This window comes from Somniosus microcephalus, chromosome 2 (genome assembly GCF_052327205.1).
Source record: "Somniosus microcephalus isolate GS21.2 chromosome 2, FLI_Smic_1.0, whole genome shotgun sequence".
Classification (NCBI taxonomy): domain Eukaryota; kingdom Metazoa; phylum Chordata; class Chondrichthyes; order Squaliformes; family Somniosidae; genus Somniosus; species Somniosus microcephalus.
This window is the reverse complement of record NC_140988.1, coordinates 12243168-12266776: the sequence shown is the minus strand read 5'-3', so window position 1 is coordinate 12266776 and position 23609 is coordinate 12243168. Positions and strand designations below refer to the sequence as shown.

Here is a 23609-nt window from a genome sequence, read left to right as displayed (position 1 = left end):
CATGATGCCACACCCTGATGTCCATCTGCCGCTGTGCTAACTGCATGCGTGTTTGAGATTATTTGTGTGTGTACACGTTTGAGGTCAACCTGGATCAGGAATTGAATTTAGTTCTTGTGCACACACTGTGCCTGTTGACCGTGGCTGCTTTCAAAACATGGAGCAAAACTCAAGCAGGTCACGAATCAGGACAAATAGAGAAATGTGAGGACAGCCGTAGAAAGTCAAGGCATCAAATGTTACAAAAAGTGTGTACAGTGACTGTTTTAAAGATTGAACTTGGCGTAGTCAGAAACCAACAGAAGCTGAAACATGAATTTCCATGAAATTGGGTAGGTAGCCGAGAGCCCTCTCACACCATGCTTAAAGTGGCTCCTGTTCTGAGTGTGGGCTGCCAGAAGTGACCCTCCCCTACCAACCTCGCACATTTCAGGTAACCACTGTCACGCTGCCAGCTTGGCCAACTGACAAGGCCTCCCATCTCCATGCAAACCAGGGATTAGCATCTCCAAAACAAGGCCTTTAAATCATACCTCGGGAAGCCAGTAAGCTATTTATATCAATCGAAATCTTCTTCTTAGGCAGTCCCTCGGAACCGAGGATGACTTGCTTCCACATTAAACATGAGTTCTCAGGTGACTGATGAGTCCAATGCGGGACCTACAGTCTCTGTCACAGGTGGGGCAGACGGTAGTTGAAGGGGCGGGTGGGTGGGGTGCTTGGGTTGACGTGCGCTCCTTCCGCTGTTTGCGCTTGCTCCCGGTGAAGAGACTCGAGGTGTTCGGCGCTGTTAGATCGGGTAATTAAATTCAGTGGACCACACTGATCTGAGGTCAACACACTAAAATTAAAGTTTGCGAGTCCGGTGGTAAGTTTTAAATAGTCGATTTATTGCATCACTTGATTTACACTGTTTGACTTCCTTTATCCGACTAACATCATATTCAAAATGGCTGGTTTTTATACAGCAGCAGATGTACACGCCCCCTTTATTACCATTGGCTCAGCAGCATGCATGCAGAGCTATGGTTGGTTCAACTACATCACACTGATTGGATCTCTGGTACATCAGTCATTCCTTTGTTCTCTAGTTAAGCAGAATCATCACTTTCAGTTTTAAGCTAAGATCAGCACTTTCACAGTTTAAGCTAAATCAGCATTTTCATTGTTCTCAGTTTCTAAGTCAGCCTCTGTGACATTACCAGCTGTGATTGGATCTGATACATCACACCATCCTTTGGCATGTGGTCAGCTTAAGCATAATCTGATTTCTTTAAATCATTAGATTTTAATCATATTAAAATCTATGTTATTAAAATATATATATATATATATATTCCCTAACAGGCGCCTTCCCGGATGCTCCTCCTCCGCTTTGTGCGGTCTTGGGCCAGGGATTCCCAGGTGTCGATGGGGATGTTACACTTTTTCAAGGAGGCTTTGAGGGTGTCCTTGAAGCGTTTCCTCTGCCCACCTGGGGCTCTCTTGCCGTGCTGGAGCTCCGGGTAGAGCGCTTGTTTTGGGAGTCTCGTATCGGGCATGCGGAAAATGTGACCCGTCCATCGGAGCTGATTGAGCGTGGTCAAAGCTTCGATGCTGGGGATGTTGGCCTGAGCAAGAACACTGATGTTGGTGTGCCTATCCTGCCAATGGATTTGCAGGAAATAGCAGGGGCAGGAACATCATACACAGTAAGAATTCACACACTCGCATCCCACGGTGTCATTTCAAGAAAGAACTGGCATTTAGAGAGCACCTTTCATGACCTCAGGGCGTCCCAAAGTGCTTTATGGCCAATTAAGTACTTTTGAAGAGTAGTCTTAATGCAGGAATCGCGGCAGCCAATTTGTGCACAGCAATGAGATGAATGGCCAGATCATCTGTTTTAACTGATGTTGGTTGAGGGATAAATGTTGGCCAGGACACCGATCTCCCCTGCTCTTGTTCGAAATCGGGCTATGGGATCTTTTTTTATGTCCATCTGAGCGGGCAGACGGAGCCTCGGTTTGGTTTAAATGTCTTATTTGAAAGACGGCACCTCCGACAGTGCAGCACTCCCTCAGCGCTGGACTGGGACTGGGGATGTGCTGCAACTTTCTGGAATGGGACTTGAACCCACGACATTCTGACTCCGAGGTGAGAGTGCTACCTGCTGAGCCACGGCTGACACCAGTAAATGCTCTTTGAAAGAGTTACACAGGATATACGGCACAGAAACAGGCCGTACGGCCCAACCAGTCCATGCCGGTGTTTATGCTCCACTCGAGCCTCCTCCCGTCTTTCCTCATCTAACTCTATCAGCGTAACCCTCTATTCCCTTCTCCCTCATGTGCTTGTCCAGCCTCCCCTTAAATCTATACTATTCGCTTCAACCGCTCCCTGTGGTAGCGTTGCTCTTGCCAGACCTGTCGTCGTGGCTCGTTTTAAGAATTAAGCAGGAAACCGTCGTTTTGGACGCAATGTCGATACAACCACCTTGAATGACGAGAAGATATCTGACCAAGTGTTATTAATTGCGAGTGAATCTTAAGCCTAAAACGCTTCTGGCAGCGCTATCGCTTTGAAATGAATCAGTGTTCAATTTTAAATTTAATAACAATTCGAATGGTACGAGCTGCTTAAAAGTCCCCCTGTGGTTGTGTCAGAAATGTGATATTAAAAAAAAAGCTGTTTTAAATTAAGAACCCTTTATACAAGCTCAGCCGTGCAAATGAGAAAGTTATGTAGCCTGATGGATAACCCAGGTAGAATATTCAGCAGCTCTTCTCACTGAGGTTTCTGATGCAGCAATCCCTTGATCACACCACTTAAAGCTGCACTGCACAGCATCCTGCCACATCATTAAACTCTCTCTCTCTCTCTCCCTCTCTCTCTCTCTGGCAGGTACGAGCTTAGAACCCAGAGAAACAAAACTCTGTCCATACACCTCCTAGTGGGAAATAGAAATGTCACAAGTAAAAAAAAAATTTAATCATTAAATAATCCAGGCAAAGTCGATGGCAACTATGTCACAAAGGGGTTCACTTGAAGAACTAAACGGCCTGTTCCCCTTCCAATAATGTCCTCCTGCGCTGAGCATCTGCTCTGGCAATAGTTGTGGACATTTTCCTTCGGCATTCTCCCGATTACAGAATCATGAGCTAGCAATCAAAATGATTGAGGGGATTGGATTATGAGGAGCGATTATCTAAATTGGACGTATTCTCACTGGAAAAGAGAAGGCTGAGAGGTGACGTGATTGCTGTTTTTAGGATTGTAAAGGGCCCAGATAATGCAGACTATGGCAAGCTGCTGTCACCTTGTCCAGAACATTAGAACCAGAGGACACGGCTTGTGTTTGAAGGGGGGTAAATTCAAAACTGATCCGCGGAAACAATATTTCACTGAGCGAGCGGTCAATCTATGGAACAAGCTCGCTAGGGAGTCGATGGAAGCAATTAGTATTGATTCATTTAAATGCAAATTAGATTTCTTTCAGAAAATAACATTTTGGGATACAAGTATATGAGTAATTTGAGACATGACGGCCTAGAAATTGGGTTTTGGCTTAGCCAGGGCTTTAGCGCCGGAAGTTAGTGCCGGCGCTAAGTCCCCTGCGCGCGCCAAAAATTCAGTGGCGCCGCGCCCAAACGGCTGCCGGCGCTACTGAAGGGTCTTTGCGGCGGTACATCGGCGCTAACTGCCGTTTCGCGCCGCAATTCCGGCGCTGCGGCACCCGATGCGGTGCGGCAGGCTGGGGACGTGCAGGCCTCCTCCTCCCGTTAAGGAGGAGCTGCCTGCACCCGGCCGCGGCCCGCGCAAATCAGCTTAAAAATGAGCCCGGCACCTCGGACAAGTGCCGGGCTTACATCTGTTCCGGGGGGGGGGGGGGAGAGAAGTCCGGGGAGGGAGCTGCGGGCAGGCGGCCGGCGGGAAAGTGGCCGGCCGCCGCGGGGCCTTTAATGCGCTGGCGCAAACTGGAGTAAGGCACCTCTGCCAGAACGTTGCTTGCGGCTGCCACGGGCGAGGCGGCCGCAACTCAATTTCGGAGTTCGGGCGGGTTACCACGGCAACCGGGACGCTGTGCACACCGATGACGTCATCGGTGCCGGCGCAGCGCTACCGGTGCAACGCCGATTTAGGGCCCCAGGGAATTTTTAAACTGGCCATAACTCTGGCGCTTGTCCCTCTAGCGCCTCAAAAGCGGCGCTAAGGCAACTGAATTTCTAGGCCGACATGTGGTAAGTGTAGCATGCTTAGGAGGAACAGATGACTTTTGACCTCTGGTTCCCAAAGCTCTCCACCACTGGGGGTTGTCCTCGTGTCATGTCTGGGTCTGTTGGAGACTCATTGATAGAGGTTGATTGCTGTGATTGGTCAACAACTCCATTAATGTTGTATCAAGCGACTGCCAGGATGGTAGAAGGTGAACTAGGTGGACCTTTCCTCGTCTAGCAATTCGTTAAAAAAGTGACAGATTCTTGCGTTCAAAAGAAACTTCGGATTGTCAGTACGTAGGTGTGAATGTTTGAGCGTATGGCTGCATCAGGGTAACACGGAGATATTAAATGTGTGTCACCAGGGCAGCGTTCTGATTTGAATGATTCCACACTGACCCGACTTCCCTCTTTCACAGCTTGCCACCTGGAACCCCGACACTGGGTTGAATGGATCCCTGACAGATAAAAAACTGGAAAACAACATGCGCGGAGTGATGCTAACGGGTTGTCACACTGCCGGTAAGGGCACATTATTCCTTTCCTCTGCCTAACTTGTTTCAAAAAAGTGCTGCTCCGTTAACACCAGCAGTTTTATCGGCTGATCTTGAGAAGAGCGGATTAAGGTGGCATTGCTTCATGACCAAGCTCGGTAAGGTCAACCCAGGGATTCCCTTTGCCAATGTTTAATCAATTCAGGTGTTTTTTTAAAGGGGCATGGTGATCAATCGTTTTGGATTCTCTCTTTTCGATGGAAGTAAATGTTTGTAAATGGGGTGTTGTTCATCCCTGCCGCCCACCAAGGGGAGGGGGTCAATTTGTAAACTACAATTTCCCTTCAGTGTAATCATTAGAGGCAGAATGCGCATTGTTTGAGTTCCATGTTTGAGTTGCCCCCCACTGCTTTGAGGCCAGAAACTTGGGGTTGCCAACCCTCCAGAATTCGTCTGGAGCCTCCAGGAATTGAAGATTAATCTTCAGGACAACTGCAGCGAGCAACACCCGGGAGAAAAACCATTGGGACGTTAAAAAATAGCATGATTTTTTTTTCAATTTCTTGGAACACTTTAGTTTATTACTACTACAACAACAACAACAACTTGAATTTCTCTAGCACCTTTAACATGTCCCAAGGCTGGACGTTATCAGGAGCGTTATCAAACAAAATTTGACACCGAGCCTGTAAGACGTTTAAATTCACCCTCGTCCAAAGTTCAGGCCCATGGAACAGACAACACAGAACACAAGGATTCGAGAATAACTTTTTCTTCTTACATAAGTTCAGCAAGAGGTTACAGTAAGCTCACACAAAACTGTTGCATATATACTCCCGATTACATATAAGCATACACAGGTTTATGCCCTTACTTTAAGATCAAACGATTATAAGCCAACACTACATACGTCCTAACACCAGTGAGTGGTCAGTTCGGCGATGGCTTGACGTACGACTTTAACTGGCAACTTGACCAGGTCGCCTCCCCTGACTGCAGCAACCCCGAGTGTCTTAAAACAGCATCTTTTATATCCCTAAAAAGCCTGGGCGGGTTCCTCAATGCGTATGTGTCCCAAACTGTGTGACAAAGGGTCGACTGTTGTTTTCCTCTTCTTATCAGTGGACCCCAAAGCCCTTTCACACCTTTTGCCTGAAGATGTTCCTGTCTTTGTGAACGCCCGACCATTTGTTCCTGCTCTGGGTTTGTCGCTTCCATATCTGATTAACAGCTTTCGGACAAAGTTCCCACAGGAACCAACCTCCCAAAGCAGGCTGGGATATTAAATTTGGTCAATTTTTTAAGTTTGGTCAAGTTATAGCAAATTCTTACAGCAAATGGCTTATTCTTACAGACCACAAATAGGAGATATTAGGGCAGTTGACCAAAAGCTTGCGTCAAAGATGTAGGTCTTAAGGAGCGTCTTAAAGGACGAGAGAGAGGTAGAGAGGCGGAGAGGTTTAGGCAGGGAATTCCAGAGCTTAGGGCCGAGGCAGCTGAAGGTATGGCCACCAATGGTGGAGCAATTAAAATCAGGGATGCTCAAAAGGCCAGAATTGGAGGATTATTTATAAAAAATATTGGAGTTGGGGGGGGGTGGAAAAGGCTGCTTGACTGATAGCTATCCGATTAGGAAATGAAGAGTCTGTTCACTTTCCAAATGGCCGTGGGAAGGCGGTGTTTCGTGAGGATGGACGTGTTGGGCGACCAATGGCGGGAGCGTGGCCGGGGGGGGGTGCGGAGGGGTGGTGGCGCGGGACAGTAGGAGGCAGGGGGCCATGTGATGCTACCTCCAGTAATACATTCAACCAGAGTGGGCAACCCTACCAGAAACACACAGAAGGAAGATTTGCTCTGTTTGCCAACTGCAGCATAATAGTAAAGGGGTGTACAAACAGTGTTTACAGTGTGGTTGCGAATGGTGAGCAAATCTGTTCGACGGGTAGTACCGATCCAAAAAAATTCAATGCCAAATATCAATAATAAAGCATCACCATTGCTTCTCCTGCTGATTATAATTCTCACAAGCACGGCCCAGTAATTCCGGGGCCCAACGCGTGAGTACGGACGGGGTACTCACGCATGTGCCCGGAGGAATTGCTGGTTTTCAGCATGCACAGCACATGCGCTGAAAACCGGCATTTCCTGTCCTCTGACCCAAGGGGTTAAGAGGCAGAACGCGTGCGACTGCACAGGCAGCGCGTGCGCAGTGAAATTCCTTTTTTTTTTCAGAGTTGCGCGTGTGTAAAGGCCTCCGGTCTTTACGCATTGAAAAACCACACGTAAGTACTTAGTTTTTCAGGTAAGTGGGCTTTTAGTACAATTGAGAAATGTTTTTTCCGCAGGTTTGTTATTTTTAAAGAATTTACAGTAAGGTAAGTTTAGTTTTAGCCCCGATTTTTTATATAAATTTTTTTTTTCAAATTTTAAAATTATTGTTGAAAATAGTTTTTCAGAGTTCTTTATTGTTCATTTAAGTAGTGCAATGTTTTTAAAAATTTTCTTTCAGGTTTAAGTAGTGTTTTGGGGCCAGGAGTTTTCATGAGTTTGACAGCTCTTACTGTCAAACTCATGAATGAGTTTCCCCTCCCCTGATTGGCTGCACAGTGCTCACCTGATCCCAGCCGGCACATCGCACTAACTACGCCGCTGGATCAGGTAAGCACATCGCGCCGACATCTGAACCGGGCCAGTGACAGGAAATGCAAGCAGGCCCGGGCTTCAGATGTCGGCGCGCAGGGTGAGTGCACATCGGGGGCTTGCACGCGCGGCAAGCTCCCGATCCTAATTTCAGGGCCGATGTTTATACTGTCTCATAGACGGCTACCACACTAGACCTGCCACAAGTTGACACTCAAGAGGTGAATCATGGGAGTGCGCACGCCCAGTGCGAACCCACCTCGGTTGAGAGTGGCCCCCTCCCCATGCTTTTGAGCTCATTGGGTCCAATGGATGGAAGATTGTGGGGAGGCTCCACCTCAGGGGTCTACATTCCTAAAACGTATCCTTAAATTCACAGTCAGGCACGGGGAGGGACACAGGCTCACCACCACCTTCTCGAGGGCAGTTAGGGATAGGCAATAAATGCCGGCCTTCCTGGCGTCGCCCACATCCCAGGCACGGATTTTTTTTTTTTAAAGTAGTCGGTGGGTAAAATGTCAACAGTGGAAGGGCGGGCGTGTGCGCTTAAAATGAGAACAAAGGCATTTTCCTGAGGGATTTCTTCCAATCAGATGTCATAATGTCAGCAGAAAGTTGGGGGGAACCCCATTTCCCCATCGATCTGGGGTTTCCCGCTGATGCCGCTGGAGAGCCGCTCAAGACATTCCCCGCGGGTGAGGTGAATTGTGCAGTTTAACGTTTCCTGACGCAGAGCTTTAACAGAGCGGGAATTTTGGCACGGAGGTCGGTCTGCTCAATTCTCTCGCCGGGTACGGGAGCACGGTCGTTATGTTACTGGACTAGTGACCCAGGGGCCTGGCCTAATGATCCAGAGACATGAGTTCAAATCCCACCATGGCAGCTGGGGGAGTTTAATTCAGTAGAATAAGTTTGGAATTAAAATGCTAATGTCAGTAATGGTGACCATGAAACTACCGTCTTGTCATAAAAACCCATCTGGTTCTCTCATGTCCTTCAAGGAAGGAAATCTGCTGCCCTTACCCGGTCTGGCCTATATGTGACTCCAGACCCACAGCAATGTTTGACTCTTAACTGCCCTCGGAAATGGCCTTGCAAGCCATTAAGTTGTATTCAAGAAGGCTGCTCACCACCACCTTCTCAAGGGCAGTTAGGGATGGGCAATAGAAACATAGGAAGATAGGAGCAGGAGTAGGCCATTCGGCCCGTCGAGCCTGCTCCGCCATTCAATGAGATCATGGCTGATCATCCAAATTCAGTACCCTGTCCCTGCCTTCTCCCCATATCCCTTGATCCCTTTAGCCTTAAGAAATATATCCAACTCCTTTTTGAATATTTTTAATGAACTGGCCTCCACCGCCCTCTGATTTGCTCTGTAAATGCTGGCCTTGTCAGCGACGCCCACATCCCATGAATGAATAAAAACAACATTCACGGTCTGCACCGCCCTCCAATCGTAATGGATGGAAATCATGCACCTGTTGTATGAGGCTCTGCTGGGACCTGCTAAGGTGCAAAGGGCTGTGGCTGCTCAGTCGTTGGGCATATTCAAGGCAGAGAGAGATAGATTTTTGGATATTAAAGGAATCAAGGGATATGGGGATCATGCAGGAAAGTGGAGATCAGGTAGAAGATCAGCCATGATCTTATTGAATGGCGGAGCAGGCTCGAAGGGCTGAATGGCTTACTCCTGCTCCTATTTCTTATGTTCTTATATTAAGGTTACTCGTATAGGTCAACCAACTGGGGTGGTCTTTGAGAACGCTTTTCCCTGCATTTCCCTGATGCAACTGTTTATTTGACTGCCCTGGTCCTTCAATCTGTGCGAGTAAAGGATCTGATGTTATTCCAGCTGGCATTGGAAGATTTCTTACCCCAACTTTTCCACTTCCATAATTTTTTTAAAATTTGTTTATGGGATGTGGGCGTCGCTGGCGAGGCCAGCATTTATTGCCCATCCCTAATTGCCCTTGAGAAGGTGGTGGTGAGCCGCCTTCTTGAACTGCTGAAGTCTGTGTGGTGAAGGTGCTCCCACAGTGCTGTTAGGGAGGGAGTTCCAGGATTTTGACCCAGCGACGATGAAGGAACGGCGATACACTTCCAAGTCAGGATGGTGTGTGACTTGGAGGGGAACTTGGAGGTGGTGGTGTTCCCATGCGCCTGCTGCCCTTGTCCTTCTAGGTGGTAGAGGTTATGGGTTTGGGAGGTGCTGCCGAAGAAGCCTTGGTGAGTTGCTGCAGTGCATCTTGTAGACGGTACACGCTGCAGCCACGGTACGCCGGTGGTGGAGGGAGTGAATGTTTAAGGTGGTGGATGGGGTGCCACTCAAGCGGGCTGCTTTGTCCTGGATGGTGTCGAGTTGATACCATCTCTTGGTCCAAACGTGGTTGCGGTTCTGCTTTCTCAGCAAAATTCTGCTCATCGTACAGCGCACCTTGATTATTAAGAATATAAGAGCATAAGAAATAGGAGCAGGAGTCGGCCATTTGGCCCTTCGAGCCTGCTCCACCATTCCATAAGATCATGGCTGATCTTCTACCTCATCTCCACCGATCTCTATCTTGAATATACTCAACGACTGAGCCTCCACAGCCCTCTGGGGTAGAGAATTCCAAAGATTCACCACCCTCTGAGTGAAGAAATTTCTCCTCATCTCAGTCCTAAATGGCCGACCCCTTATTCTGAGACTGTGACCCCTGGTTCTAGACTCCCCAGCCAGGGGAAACATCCTCCCTGCATCTACCCTGTCAAGCCCTGTAAGAATTTTGTATGTTTCAATGAGATCACCTCTCATTCCTCTAAACTCTAGAGAATATAGGCCTTGTCTACTCAATCTCTCCTCATTGGCCAATCCCCCCATTCCAGGAAGCAGTCTGGTGAACTTTCGTTGCACTCCCTCTATGGCAAGTATATCCTTCCTTAGGTAAGGAGACCAAAACCAGGGCCCTATATAATTGCAGTAAGATGTCTTTACTCTTATACTCCAATCCTCTTCTAATAAAGGCCAACATACCATTTGCTTTCCTAATTGTTTGCTGTACCTGCATGTTAACTTTCAGTGATTCGTGTACAAGGACACCCAGGCCCCTCTGAACACCAACATTTCCCAATCTCTCACCATTTAAAAAATACTCTGCTTTTCTATTTTTCCTACCAAAGTGGATAACTTCACATTTCTCCACATTATATTCCATTTGCCATGTTCTTGCCCACTCACTTAGCCTGTCTATATCCCCTTGAAGCCTCCTTGCATCCTCTTCACAACTTATATTACCACCCAGCTTTGTATCATCAACAAACTTGGATATATTACATTTGGTCCCCTCATCCAAATCATTGATGTAGATTGTGAATAGCTGAGCCCCAAGCACTGATCCTTGCGGTATCCCACTAGTTACAGCCTGCCAACCCGAAAATGATCCATTTATTCCTACTCTCTGTTTTCTGTCCGTTAACCAATCCTCAACCCATGCTAGTATATTACCCCCAATCCCATGAGCCCTACTTTTGTGTAATAACCTCTTATGTGGCACCTTATCGAATGCCTTCTGAAAATCCAAATACACCATGTCCACTGGTTCCCCCTTATCTATTCTGTTAGTTACAATCTCAAAAAACGCTATCAGATTTGTCAAACACGATTTCCCTTTCATTAATCCGTGTTGACTCTGACCAATCCTATTATTATTTTCTAAGTGCCCTGTTACCACGTTCTTAATAATAGATTCTAGCACGTTCCCTACTACTGATGTCAGGCTAACTGGTCTGTAGTTTCCCATTTTCTCTCTCCCTCCTTTCTTAAATAGAGGGGTTACATTTGCTACCTTCCAATCCGTGGAAACCGTTCCAGAATCTATGGAATTTTGGAAAATGACAACCAATGCATCCACTATCTCTATAGCCACCTCTTCAAAACCCTAGGATATAGGCCATCTGGTCCAGGGGATTTATCGGCTTTCAGTCCCATTAATTTCTCCAGTACTATTTTTTTACTTATACTAATTTCTTTCAGTTCCTCATTCTCGCTAGAGCCTTGGTACTCCAGTATTTCCGTGAAGTTTTATGAGTCTTCTTCCGTGAAGACAGACACAAAGTATTTGTTTAATTTCTCTGCCATTTCCTTATTCCCCATTATAATTTCTCCTGTCTCACCTTGTAAGGGACCAACATTTACTTTCACTAATCTTTTCCTTTTTACATACCTATAGAAGCTTTTACAGTCTGTTTTAGGTCTCTCGCTAGTTTACTCTCATATTCTATTTTCCCTTTCTTTATCAATTTCTTGGTCCGCCTTTGCTGAATTCTACAATCCTCCCAATCCTCAGGCTTATTACTCTTTTTGGCAACATTATAAGCCTCTTCCTTTGATCTAATACTATCTTTAACTTCTCTTGTTAGCCACGGTTGGACCACTTTTCCTGTGGGGTTTTTGTGCCTTAAAGGAATGTATATTTGTTGTAAATTATGTATTAATTCTTTAAATGTGAGCCATTGCTTGTCTACCGTCAAACCTTTTAATGTAGTTTCTCAATCTACCGTAGCCAACTCGCCCCCATAGCTACATAGTTTGCTTTAGATTGAAGACCCTACTTTCGGATTTAACTACATCACTTTCAAACTGAATATAAAATGTTATCATATTATGGTCACTATTCTGGTGCATCTTAAGATAAAGTTATCTCTGCTCGGAACTTGCGAGAGCTGTTAAATGCAATTTCATTGAAAATAAGCATCAACTGTGGTCCCTTGTTAAAGCTGTCTCTCATGACCACTGATGGTGCTTTCCATCTTCCTCAGCTGTAGCTGGCATAATTACTTGGTTTCCTAAAGAGATAAATGATCATTTTGGCTCATTTTTCTCCTCCAAAAGTAAAGAAAAGACTTGCATTTATATCGCGCCTTTCACGGCTTCAGGACGTCCCAAAGCGCTTTATAGCCAATGAAGTACTTTTGAAGTGTAGTCACTGTTGTAATGTAGGAAACGCGGCAGCCAACCTGCGCACAGCAAGCTCCCACAAACAGCAATGAGATAATGACCGGGTAATCTGTTTTTGTGATGTTGATTGAGGGAATAACTATTGGCCAGGACCTAGTGCCATGGGATCTTTTACGTCCACCCGAGAGGGCAGTTTAACATCTCATACAAAAGACGGCACCTCTGACAATGCAGCACTCCCTCAGTACTGTACTGGAGTGAAAGCCCAGATTTGTGTGCTCAAGTCTCTGGAGTTGGACTTAAACCCACAACCTTCTGACTTGGAGGCAAGAGTGCGACGCATTGAGCCACGGCTGACACGACTGAAGCCAAATCTAATCTCCATGATTTGATGAAGAACTTCCCTCCATTTGCTCCATTCTGTTAAGGTTAACATCAAGCTTTATTGCCACCAGGTCTTTTAGATCGTCCACTCTCTGGATTCCAATACCACCCCTGATCCTGATTGAATCCCTCCCGTTATTGTCGGAAAATCGAATGGCGAGTTCACGGGGTTCGCTATTATTAGTGCATAAAAGACCCAGCAATTAGCGGCGAGGAAGAGGTACGGCGCGAATTCGCCACAAAGTGCTGGACGATTTGCGCCGCTCCACCATTAGCCGTGCCAAAACCAAAAAAAATTACCATTGCGCCGTGAGCCTCCCCATTGTGTGTCATGAAATTGTTGGATTTACATCATCAATACAAATTATTCTCGCCGCAGCCATTTAGGGCTGCTAATTCATATCGTAAGGACTCTGTTAATGCTGTGATTCATGGTCCTGACAAAAAATTCAAATTTGGAGGCCCAGAAAGGGAACAATTGAAGCTGGGTGACTCATTCCTGCAGGTAGTAAATTGTTCCTAGAGGTTTTTTAAATTTAAAATTTCTTTTTTCTTACTTTTTTTCCTTTATGTCTCTTGTTTTTTCTCTCCCTCTTTATCCACTCTTTATTTCCCCTCCCTTTATCTCTCTTTCTGTTTCTAATTTGACTTTAATTCACCCTATTTCCTTTTCCGTCGCTCGCTGTTTCTTTCTCAATCCTTAAATTTCATCGGTTAAGCAGGTAGACCATTGGACACGGCCTTCATGAGGTCGCAGATCCCCTGTTGCCCTCACCGTGCCGTTATCAGCTTGCACTTCTAGCAAGTTGCGTGCAAGAATAATTGGAGCTGAAGGGTAAGGAAAATAATCCGATTCACGGCGCTCGGCCTGAGATGCCCCTTTCCAGCAATTTCTGGAACAATCTTTTTGTTGGTTGCAGAGTTGCCCTGTTTTTTTATTAGTAGGATTGTGTTCCCCTCATCCCCCCGCTTCCCCCCCCCCCCCCCAAGTCTGGCAGTAAACCACTGGAAGTGGTAAGAATATAAGAATTATAGACCAGTTAACCTAACATCTGTCATTGGGAAAATGCCGGAGTCCATTATTAAAAAAGTAATAGCAGGACATTTAGAAAATCATAATACAGTCAAGCAGAGTCAGCACGGTTTTATGAAAGGGAAATCATGTTTGACAAATTTGTTAGAGTTCTTTGAGGATGTAAAGAGCAGGGTGGATAAAGGGGAACCAGTAGATGTAGCATATTTGGAGTTCCAGAAGGCATTTGATAAGGTGCCACATAAAAGGTTACTGCACAAGATAAGAGCTCATGGGGTTGGGGGTAATATATGAGCATGGATAGAGGATTGGCTAACTAACAGAAAACAGAGAGTCGGGACAAATTGGTCATTTGCAGGTTGGCAAACTGTAACTAGTGGGGTGCCACAGGGATCAGTGCTGGGGCCTCAGCTGTTTACAATCTATATTAATGATTTGAATGAAGGGACTGAGTGTAATGGAGCCGAATTTGCTGATGATACAAAGATAGGTGGGAAAGCAAGTTGTGAAGAGGACACAAAGAATCCGCAAAGGGATATAGAAAGGTTAAGTGAGTGGGCAAAATTTGGCAGGTGGAGTACAATGTGATAAAATGTGAGGTTATCCACTTTGGTAGGAAAAATAAAAAAGCAAATTATTATTTAAATGGAGAGAGACTCCAAAATATTGTGGTACAAAGGGATCTGGGGGTCCTTGTACATGATACACAAAAAGTCAGCATGCAGCTACAGCAAGTAATTAGGAAGGCAAATGGAATGTTGGCCTTTATTGCAAGGGGGATGGAGTATAAAAGTAGGGAAGTCTTGCTACAACTGTACAGGGCATTGGTGAGACCACACCTGGAGTACTGTGTACAGTTTTGGTCTCCTTATTTAAGGAGGGATATACTTGCATTGGAGGCAGTTCAGAGAAGGTTCACGAGGTTGATTCCTGAGATGAAGGGGTTGTCTTATGAGGAAAGGTTGAGCAAGTTGGGCCTATACTCATTGGAGTTTAGAAGAATGAGAGGCGATCTTATTGAAACATATAAGTTTCTGAGGGGGCTTGACAGGGTAGATGCAGAGAGGATATTTCCCGTCATGGGGGAATCTAGAACGAGGGGGCATAGTTTCAGAATAAGGGGGCACCCATTTAAAACGGAGATGAGGAGGAATTTCTTCTCTCAGAGGGTCGTGAATCTTTGGAATTCTCTGCCCCAGAGAGCTGTGGAGGCGGAGTCACTGAATATATTTAAGGTGGAGATAGACAGATTTTTGAACGATAAGGGAGTCGAGGGTTATGGGGAGCGGGCAGGGAAGTGGCATTGAGCCCAAGATCCGATCAGCCATGATCTTATTGATCCTATATCTTATGTTCTTAATTAGGGGCAGGAGTAGGCCATTTGGCCCCTCGAGCCTGCTCCGCCATTCAATAAGATCATGGCTGATCTTCGACCTCAGCTCTACTTTCCCGCCCGATTCCCATATCCCTTGATTCTCCTGGAGTCCAAAAAGCTATCGATCTCGGCCTTGAATATACTCAACGTCTCAGCAGCCACAGCCCTATGGGGTAGGTGTTAGATCCGTGTGTTAATGGAGACACGGAATGCAGGAGTTGATTTAACAAGTGTTTACTGAACAAAGTCTGGAGGTGAACTAACAACACAAGACGCTACACGGGCTTATATACCCGAGTGGTCACTACTGGTACTACAGTATACAGGGGCTTCAAAAACATAGTTCCTCTTAAAGGTACATACACTACAATTCCTCCCCTTTTAGATAAATAGTACATAACATTTTAAGTAATCATTAAATAACATTTTTACAAGAACAATAATATACACATTTGCTGAAGTTAATCAATTACAAATTCAGTCTCTCTGGAGGCTTCCTGACTCGGTCCGGATAATGCCTCGGTGGTATAGTAGGTTCTTTTGGCAAGGTCGATTCGGCTTCAATGCCAGTGTCGGGTTCATCTGGTTCCAGTATCACTGGATCGGAGGTAGATACTGATGTAAGAAAAAGGAGACTTACCATCAAGTAACTTTAAAGTAAGCTTTAAGTAACTTATAAACACACTATATACAAGAGAGGTCTTTACCATGCCTCTGGTAGAAGCCTCTTACAATACTGAACAGACCAGTATTTATACCAGTCCAACAGGAAGTGACATATGACAGGAAGTGAGGTATGTACACAGTTCATAGTTCACAGTTCATAGTTCACAGGAAGTGATGACATAACTTCCCGGAAGTTAGCATTTTTATCACATTCTTCCCTCCTGCAGGATTAGGAGGCTGTGGTCTACCTTTTGGTCCGCAGCCGCCGAACAAGGAAGAGTCGCACCCGTTTGGATTCCCGTCGTAGAGGGTCGCTGGTCCGCTTACATGCGGTTGGCCATTGGTCAGAGTCTGTGTGGCCTGGATTGCCCTGTGAAGGGTCGGGGAGATCATGGCTTCGAGTACGAGCCCCAATAGGTTCAAAGTCGGACTGCCTCTGTTCAGAGGGAGGTGCAGAGCTGGTCTGTGGTGGATCAGTACTTTCATGCGCGGTACTGGGAGGGTCGCAACCTTGAGCACGGGGTTCTACCGGCACCAAGCTAGTTGGTGTCCGATCAGGATCCTGGAGAGGGGTACCCGATAGGTCCCAAGAGTTTCCTGGTGAAATGCCATCACCCGATGTCCCACTAGGTTCTGGTGGGTAGGGAGCCAGATCCCGTAATGATACGGTAGATTCTCGGCCGTCGGAATATCGTATGTTTGCATAGGTGGGGTTGGCATCGGTTAGTTCAACCTCGTCTACGAGAGGGTCATTTTTAGACGTCCGAACGTATCTTCGGAGTAATACAGGTCCAGGAGTAGTTAGCCATGACGGGAGTGATGTCCCATGAGATGAGCGACGCTGGAATCCAAAGAACCGCTCATGAGGTGTAGTATTTGTGGCTGTAGAAAGCAGGGACCGTATAGAGTGCAATGCATCCGGAAGCACTGTTTCCCATTGCTGGTCTGGTAGGCCCCGAGATCTTAAAGCGAGACGTACGGAATTCCAGATGATACCGTTATACCTCTCTACCTGCCCATTTCCGATGGGATGGTATGGTGTTGTTTTGCTTGTAGCAATTCCCCGTTCTGAGAGGTAGTCCTTGAGTTCCCTCGACATAAAGGATGGACCCCGATCTGAGTGAATATAAGCCGGCATGCCACAGAGAGAAAATACCTGCTCAAGGCAGCAGATTACTGTGGACGCCAGCATATTGGAGCAGGGGAAGGCAAACGGAAAACGTGAATATTCGTCGATCATGGTGAGCAAATATGTGTTCCGAGTTGAAGAGGGCACTGGGCCCTTAAAATCGATGCTAAGTCGTTGCATCGGTTGGGTTGCATGTATGAGTATACCAGCTGAGGGGCGGAAGAACTGAGGTTTTAATTCCGCACAAAGCCGGCATTCTGAGCATATTTTCTTTACATCTCCAGTGGAAAAAGGGAGATTCCGTGATCGTACGAAATGTAGCATGCGCGTAACGCCAGGATGACACAAACCATTGTGGACATCCATGAGAGTGGAGGATGACATAGTGGAGCAGAATGCCCGTGTGAGGGTGTCCGGGGCCACATTCTCCTTGCCAGGCCGATAGAGAATGGTATAACCAAAAGAGGCCAGTTCCATCCTCCAAAGTTGTATTTTATTATTCTTAATTTTGGTTCGTTTTCGATTATCGAGCATGAAGGCGACTGATCGTTGGTCCGTGATCAATGTAAAGTGCTGGCGAGCTAGAAAATGGTTCCACTTCCGTACTGCCTCTATGATGGCTGTGGCTTCTTTCTCAACCGGAGGATAATGTAGCTCGGCACCTTGTAAGGTCCTGGACATAAATGCTACAGGACGACCTTCCTGATTCAGAGTAGCCGAGATCGCCACCTCCGAGGCATCACATTCAACCACGAAAGGGAGATTCTCATCGATGGAGTGAAGAGCCGCTTTCTCCAACTGTTTTTTGAGAAGGTTAAAGGCTGCAACAGCCGCTGTTCCCAGTGGAAATGATCTAGCATGCAGCAAGGGTTGGATTTTGTCCGAAAAATGAGGAATCCATTTAGCGTAGTATGCAAACAGACCGAGAGCCCGACGTAAAGAAGCCGGATTCTTAGGTGACGGGAGCTCTTGGAGCGGGCGAAGTCTTTCTGGGTCTGGCTTAATGATACCATTGCCTACGCAGTAGCCGAGGATGTTGATGGTCGGTTGCGACTCAACAGATTTGGATTCATTCAGGGTCAAATTACGGCGATGGAGGGCATCCCGAAATTTTTGGAGGTTGGAGTCGTGTTCCTGTTGATCGTGACCTGCAATGGTAATGTTATCAAGATAGGGAAAAGTGTCCCTTAGGTTTTCCTGCTTAACCAGGCCATCCATTGCCCGTTGAAAGACAGCCACTCCATTAGTAACCCCGAATGGGAGGCGACGAAATTGGTACAGCCGTCCATTAGCCTCAAAGGCTGTGTACTGCTTATCTGAGACCTTCAAGGGTAACTGATGATAGGCACTTTTTAAATCGTAAGTTGAGAACACTTTGTATTCGGCCAGTTTATTAACCATATCATCAATGCGTGGCAATGGGTAGGCGTCCAAGTCGGTATATTGATTGATGGTTTGCGAATAATCGATGCATAGTCGCTGTTTGTGAGGTTTTAGAGGGTTCTTGACAATGACGACTTGAGCCCGCCAGGGCGACGAACATGGTTCAATGATATCCTCTGCTAGAAGTCGAGAGATTTCAGCCGCAATAAAAGATTGGTCTTCCTGATTAAAGCGCCGCGATTTCGTTATTATCGGTTGGCATTGAGGCGGAATACTGGCAAATAATGAGGGTTCATCAAGTGAAGCTGCTGATAATGCACAAAAAGGTAATTTAGATGGTATATTAGAAATAGTAAGTCCGGGTTTGGATCCACCAAACTCAATGGTGAGTTTCTTATGCTGTTTTTGGAAGTCCAGCCCTAAGAGGAGATCACTACATAAGTCTTTGAGCACCGAAAGTCGGGTGGAGGGATACATACGACCATGAAGTGTCATATCAACAACACAAAAGCCGGAGATTCTGGTATTAAGTGATGACTGGGCCATCGCAATTGCCTGGTCCGATGGGAAGACATGTAGTTTCAATTTCGCAACAATCTGTTCCTTAATGAAACTATCAGTACTTCCTGAGTCAATTAAGGCATCTAAGGTATGCCCTTTAATTGAAATTTTTGTGGCTGCCTGAGACAGGTTCTGTGGGCAAGCAGCTGTAATTGGTGTCGTTGCACAGAGAGTGGCTAAAACTCTCGGTGTGCTTCTTCGGGAGAGAGCTCGAGAGGAAGCTTGATAGGTCCTAGCTGGAGCATCTTGATAGGCCCTAATTGGGGCAGTTCGGTAGGTCTTAGCTGGATTGGCCCTCGGAGAGGCCCTTGATAGGCAAACTTTAGCAAAGTGTCCTTTTTTCCCGCAATAACTGCAGATTGCATTGCGAGCAGGGCAGGTTTTCCTAGGGTGAAAAGCATCTCCACAAAAGAAGCATTCCTTCCTAGATTGCCAAGAGGCTGCTAAAGTGGGGTCGTCCTCCTCTTCTTCATCAGAATTATCAGAATTAGATTCCCCCATGATAGGGTTCACCTGAGACCGCTTGAATTGTCTGGTTGCAGCTACAGCAGCAGATCGAGATCTGGGCAGCTGATAGAGGTCTGCATTTCTCTTTGCCAAATCCAGTGAACAAGCTAGGTCAAAAGCTTTTTGTAGCTCAAGTGTTTTACTTTCTAGTAGACGCTGGCGTATAAATGGAGAGGCAATCCCGCAGATGAAAGCATCACGAATCATTTCTTGGCGGTACAGCTCAGCTGAGGCTGCCTGAAAGTTACAATCTACGCTGAGCCTGCGAAGTTCTTGCAGGAATTCGTCAATTGATTCCCCTGGCCCTTGTCGGGCTGTGGCCAGTAGATGTCTAGCATAGACCTCATTTGGGGTCTTCGCATACAGTTTCTTAAGTGCCCGAATCACCTCTTCGTAATTATCCCAGTCATCAACATATTCGAACACTTTTGGGGTCACATAATTGACAAGTATCTTCAATTTAGCAGGAGCATCCACTTTACATTCATCCAGAAAATTCTCAAAAGTACGATACCAATGCTTCCATACCCTGCCAGCTGCTGGTGTATTCGGGTCCAAGTCCAGACGAATAGGTCTAAGGATTTTCTCCATGATGGGTGGTTCCCTGGATCCTTAACTTCCGAGTTTGTCTGAAGGTCTAGTATTTGTCAGTGTAAATACTAAGTTACTTAAATTGATGTAAGAAAAAGGAGACTTACCATCAAGTAACTTTAAAGTAAGCTTTAAGTAACTTATAAACACACTATATACAAGAGAGGTCTTTACCATGCCTCTGGTAGAAGCCTCTTACAATACTGAACAGACCAGTATTTATACCAGTCCAACAGGAAGTGACATATGACAGGAAGTGAGGTATGTACACAGTTCATAGTTCACAGTTCATAGTTCACAGGAAGTGATGACATAACTTCCCGGAAGTTAGCATTTTTATCACAGATACTATGGGTATCTCTGCTTCATCACTAGGCGTATAGAGTTGTGGTGTAGGTTGTCCCTTTTCGGATGACTCTATGATCTGGTCAGCATGGCGCCTTATTATGCTTTCTCCAATGTCCACGGTATACATCAGCGGTCCTAGTTGTGTGCAAATAGTTCCAGGCTGCCATTTCTCGGTACGGTAGTCCCAGGCCAAAACTGGTTGACCTATCTGGAAGGTTCTAGTTGGCCTTTCATTCATGCTTTGAAATTGCCGGTTCTCTACGTCCCTTCTGACGTTTGGCTTGACCAAATCCAGCCGGCAACTTAGTCTTCTATTGAAAAACATCATGGCGGGGGTTTGGTTTGTAACCACATGTGTTGCATTCCTGTACGCAAACAAGAAGTTATCTACCTTATGTTGTAGATTTATGTCTTCATTACCCATGGCCTTTATGGCCGCCTTGAAGGTCTGGACAAACCTTTCAGCCAATCCATTGGTGGCGGGATGGTATGGGGCGGACGTGTAGTGCTTAACCCCATCGTTTTTAAGAACTTCCTGAATTCTTCGGATGCAAATTGCGGTCCATTATCAGAACAGATCTGTTCAGGCAGCCCATTCCTGGCGAATATGGTCCTTAATACTGTGATGGTTTTTTCCGTGGTGGTGGAGGACATCTTTATTACCTCCGGCCACTTGGAGTGTGCATCCACCGCGATTAAGAACATTGAGTCCATAAATGGACCAGCAAAGTCGATATGTACCCTTTGCCATGGAGATGAGGGCCACTCCCATGGATGTAGAGGGGCTTGTGGTGGGGCGTTATGGACCTTCTGGCATCCTAGACAGCTCTTGGTCATTGCTTCGATGTCTCCATCGATACCTGGCCACCACACAAACGCTCTGGCTAAGTTCTTCATTTTCACTCCACCCAGATGCCCCTCGTGAAGCTCCTTTAGCACTCTATCCTTGAGTTTGGGTGGAATCACCACTCTGGATCCACACATCAAGGTTCTTCGGCACACTGACAGCTGTTCTCTTCTTTGCGAGAATGCTGGCAACAGTGGTTCGCCATGTGCTGGCCATCCCTTCACCGTTAAATCGTAAACTCGTGAGAGAGTCGGGTCATTTCGCGTCTCCTTTTCAATGGTAGAATTTGTCACCGGTAGACATTCCACTATGGTAGAGTGGAATATCTCCACTGGGTCCACTGTAGGCGCCTCTTCCACCGTTGGCAACGGTAGGCGCGATAACCCATCAGCATTCCCATGCTGTTTTGTTCCTTTGTACTCTATGTCATATTGGTGTGCCCCTAGGAAAAGGGACCACCTCTGTAGCCTTTGCGCTGTCATAATGGGAACGCCCTTTTTAGGGTTGAATATGGAGACGAGGGGTTGATGGTCAGTCAACAAGGTAAATTTTTGTCCGTGTAGGTAATGGTTGAATTTCTTCACCCCCCACACCAGGCTGAGTGCCTCCCTGTCGATCTGGGCATAGTTACGCTCAGCTGAGTTCAATGAGCGTGACGCAAAAGCTATCGGCCGCTCCGAGCCGTCAGGGAATCTATGCGATAATACCGCTCCCACGCCGTAAGGGGATGCATCGCACGCCAGTCTGATTGGCAGTGATGGGTTGTAATGAGCCAACACTTCCCTGGACGTGATCAAGCCTTTGCATTTATGGAAGGCACGTTTACAGTCTTCGCTCCATTTCCAAACTACTCCCGTTTGTAGCAGTGCGTTAAGCGGGTGCAGAACCGTCGGCAAGTTTGGTAAAAATTTATGATAGTAATTTACTAATCCCAGGAACGACCTTAATTGTGAGACATTTTCAGGCACTGGGGCCTTTACGACCGCTTCAATTTTTTCAGGTGACTTATGCAACCCTTCTTCGTTAATGACATGGCCGCAATATGATATTTGTTTCTGGAAAAATTCGCACTTGGGGCGATTTGCTCGTAGGCCCCGTTCTCTCAGCCTCGTGAGCACCTGCTCCAAGTTGGCAAGGTGCTCGTTGTCGTTTTCTCCTGTTACAAGGATGTCGTCTAGGTAGCATTGAGTCCCCGGAATCCCTTGCAGGACTTGCTCCATAGCTCTTTGCCAGATAGCCGGAGCTGATGCCACTCCGAAAACCAGTCGATTGTACTGGTACAGGCCTTTGTGTGTGTTTATCGTGAGATACTTTTTAGAGGCCTCCTCAACCTCCATCTGTAGATATGCCTGTGCTAAGTCAATTTTGGTGAAACGTTTCCCTCCGGATAGTGAGGCGAAAATATCTTCTATCCTCAAAAGAGGATACTGTACCGTGTGAAGAACCGGGTTTACAGTTACCTTGAAGTCCCCACAGATGCGAACTTTTCTCTGTTCTTCAGATTTATCATTATTCAACGTTTTCTTCATGACCGGGACAATGGGTGTTGCCCACTCGCTCCAATCTACCTTGGATAACACGCCTGCTTTTTCCAAATTCTCCAGCTCTGCCTCGACGGCTGGATGAATTGCGTATGGCACCGGCCTTGCATTAAAAAACTTGGGAATTGCCGCATCTTCCACTTTTATTGAGGCGGTGGCGCCTTTCAGGGTTCCTAGTTCCTGTTGAAACACTTCTTTGGCGTTAGCCAAGATTTCTTTTAATCGTCCAGGTATGACGTCATCATCGTTTTTTTCTTACTGGTCACCGTCAGTGTCTGAATGGAGTGCCAGTCTAAACGTATCTTTCTGATCCATTCACATCCCAACAACGGTGGACCACCATCTTGCAGAACGTATAAATACAACTTCTGTATTTCCTTGCCGTTGTATACAACAGGCACCCTTATTTTCCCTCTGGGGTATACTTTCTGCCCCGTATATGTCTTCAAGACAATGGATGTGTCTTTCAAAGGTATATGCGGAAATAACCGCTCGTAATCCCGTCGACTCATGACGGTCAGAGCTGATCCTGTATCTAGCTCTATTTTGACTAGGGGCCCCGCTATCGTGAGGGTAACCCAAATGGTCTGGTAATCTTCTTTGGCAATTACATTATGTAATTTGAGACAGCTTAGTCTCTTGTTTCCGGAGTCGCTATCGCTCTTCTGGTCTTCAGAGCTACTGTCCGTCATCATTTGTACCTTTCTGTACTTTTCCTTATTGACCTTTTTACTGTCAGCGAATTTCTTTCCAGATCTGCATACACGTGCAATGTGTCCCATCTTTCCGCATTGCCTGCATGCTTTGTCCTTGAACCAGCAGTCCTTCTGGTCATGGGTGGATCTGCCGCAGCGATAACATCTCTCGAAACCCTGTGTCATTTCATGGGTGCCGAAGTCCTGTGGCTTTTGCTGTATCTCTGCAGCTCCTCTTGCTGCTGCTTCGTATGATACAGCCACACTGAAAGCCTTGTCCAGT

General features: G+C 46.4%; 1 protein-coding gene across 1 annotated transcript in view; it reads left to right on the top strand.

The window, feature by feature from the left end:
- LOC147122548 (glutamate receptor ionotropic, delta-2-like) overlaps positions 1-23609 on the top strand; it is a 1303876-nt gene that overhangs the window by 965202 nt on the left and 315065 nt on the right. Inside the window, 2 exon segments of the mRNA XM_086006579.1 lie at positions 4616-4699; positions 4701-4718. Coding sequence (XP_085862705.1) covers positions 4616-4699; positions 4701-4718 — 102 coding nt within the window.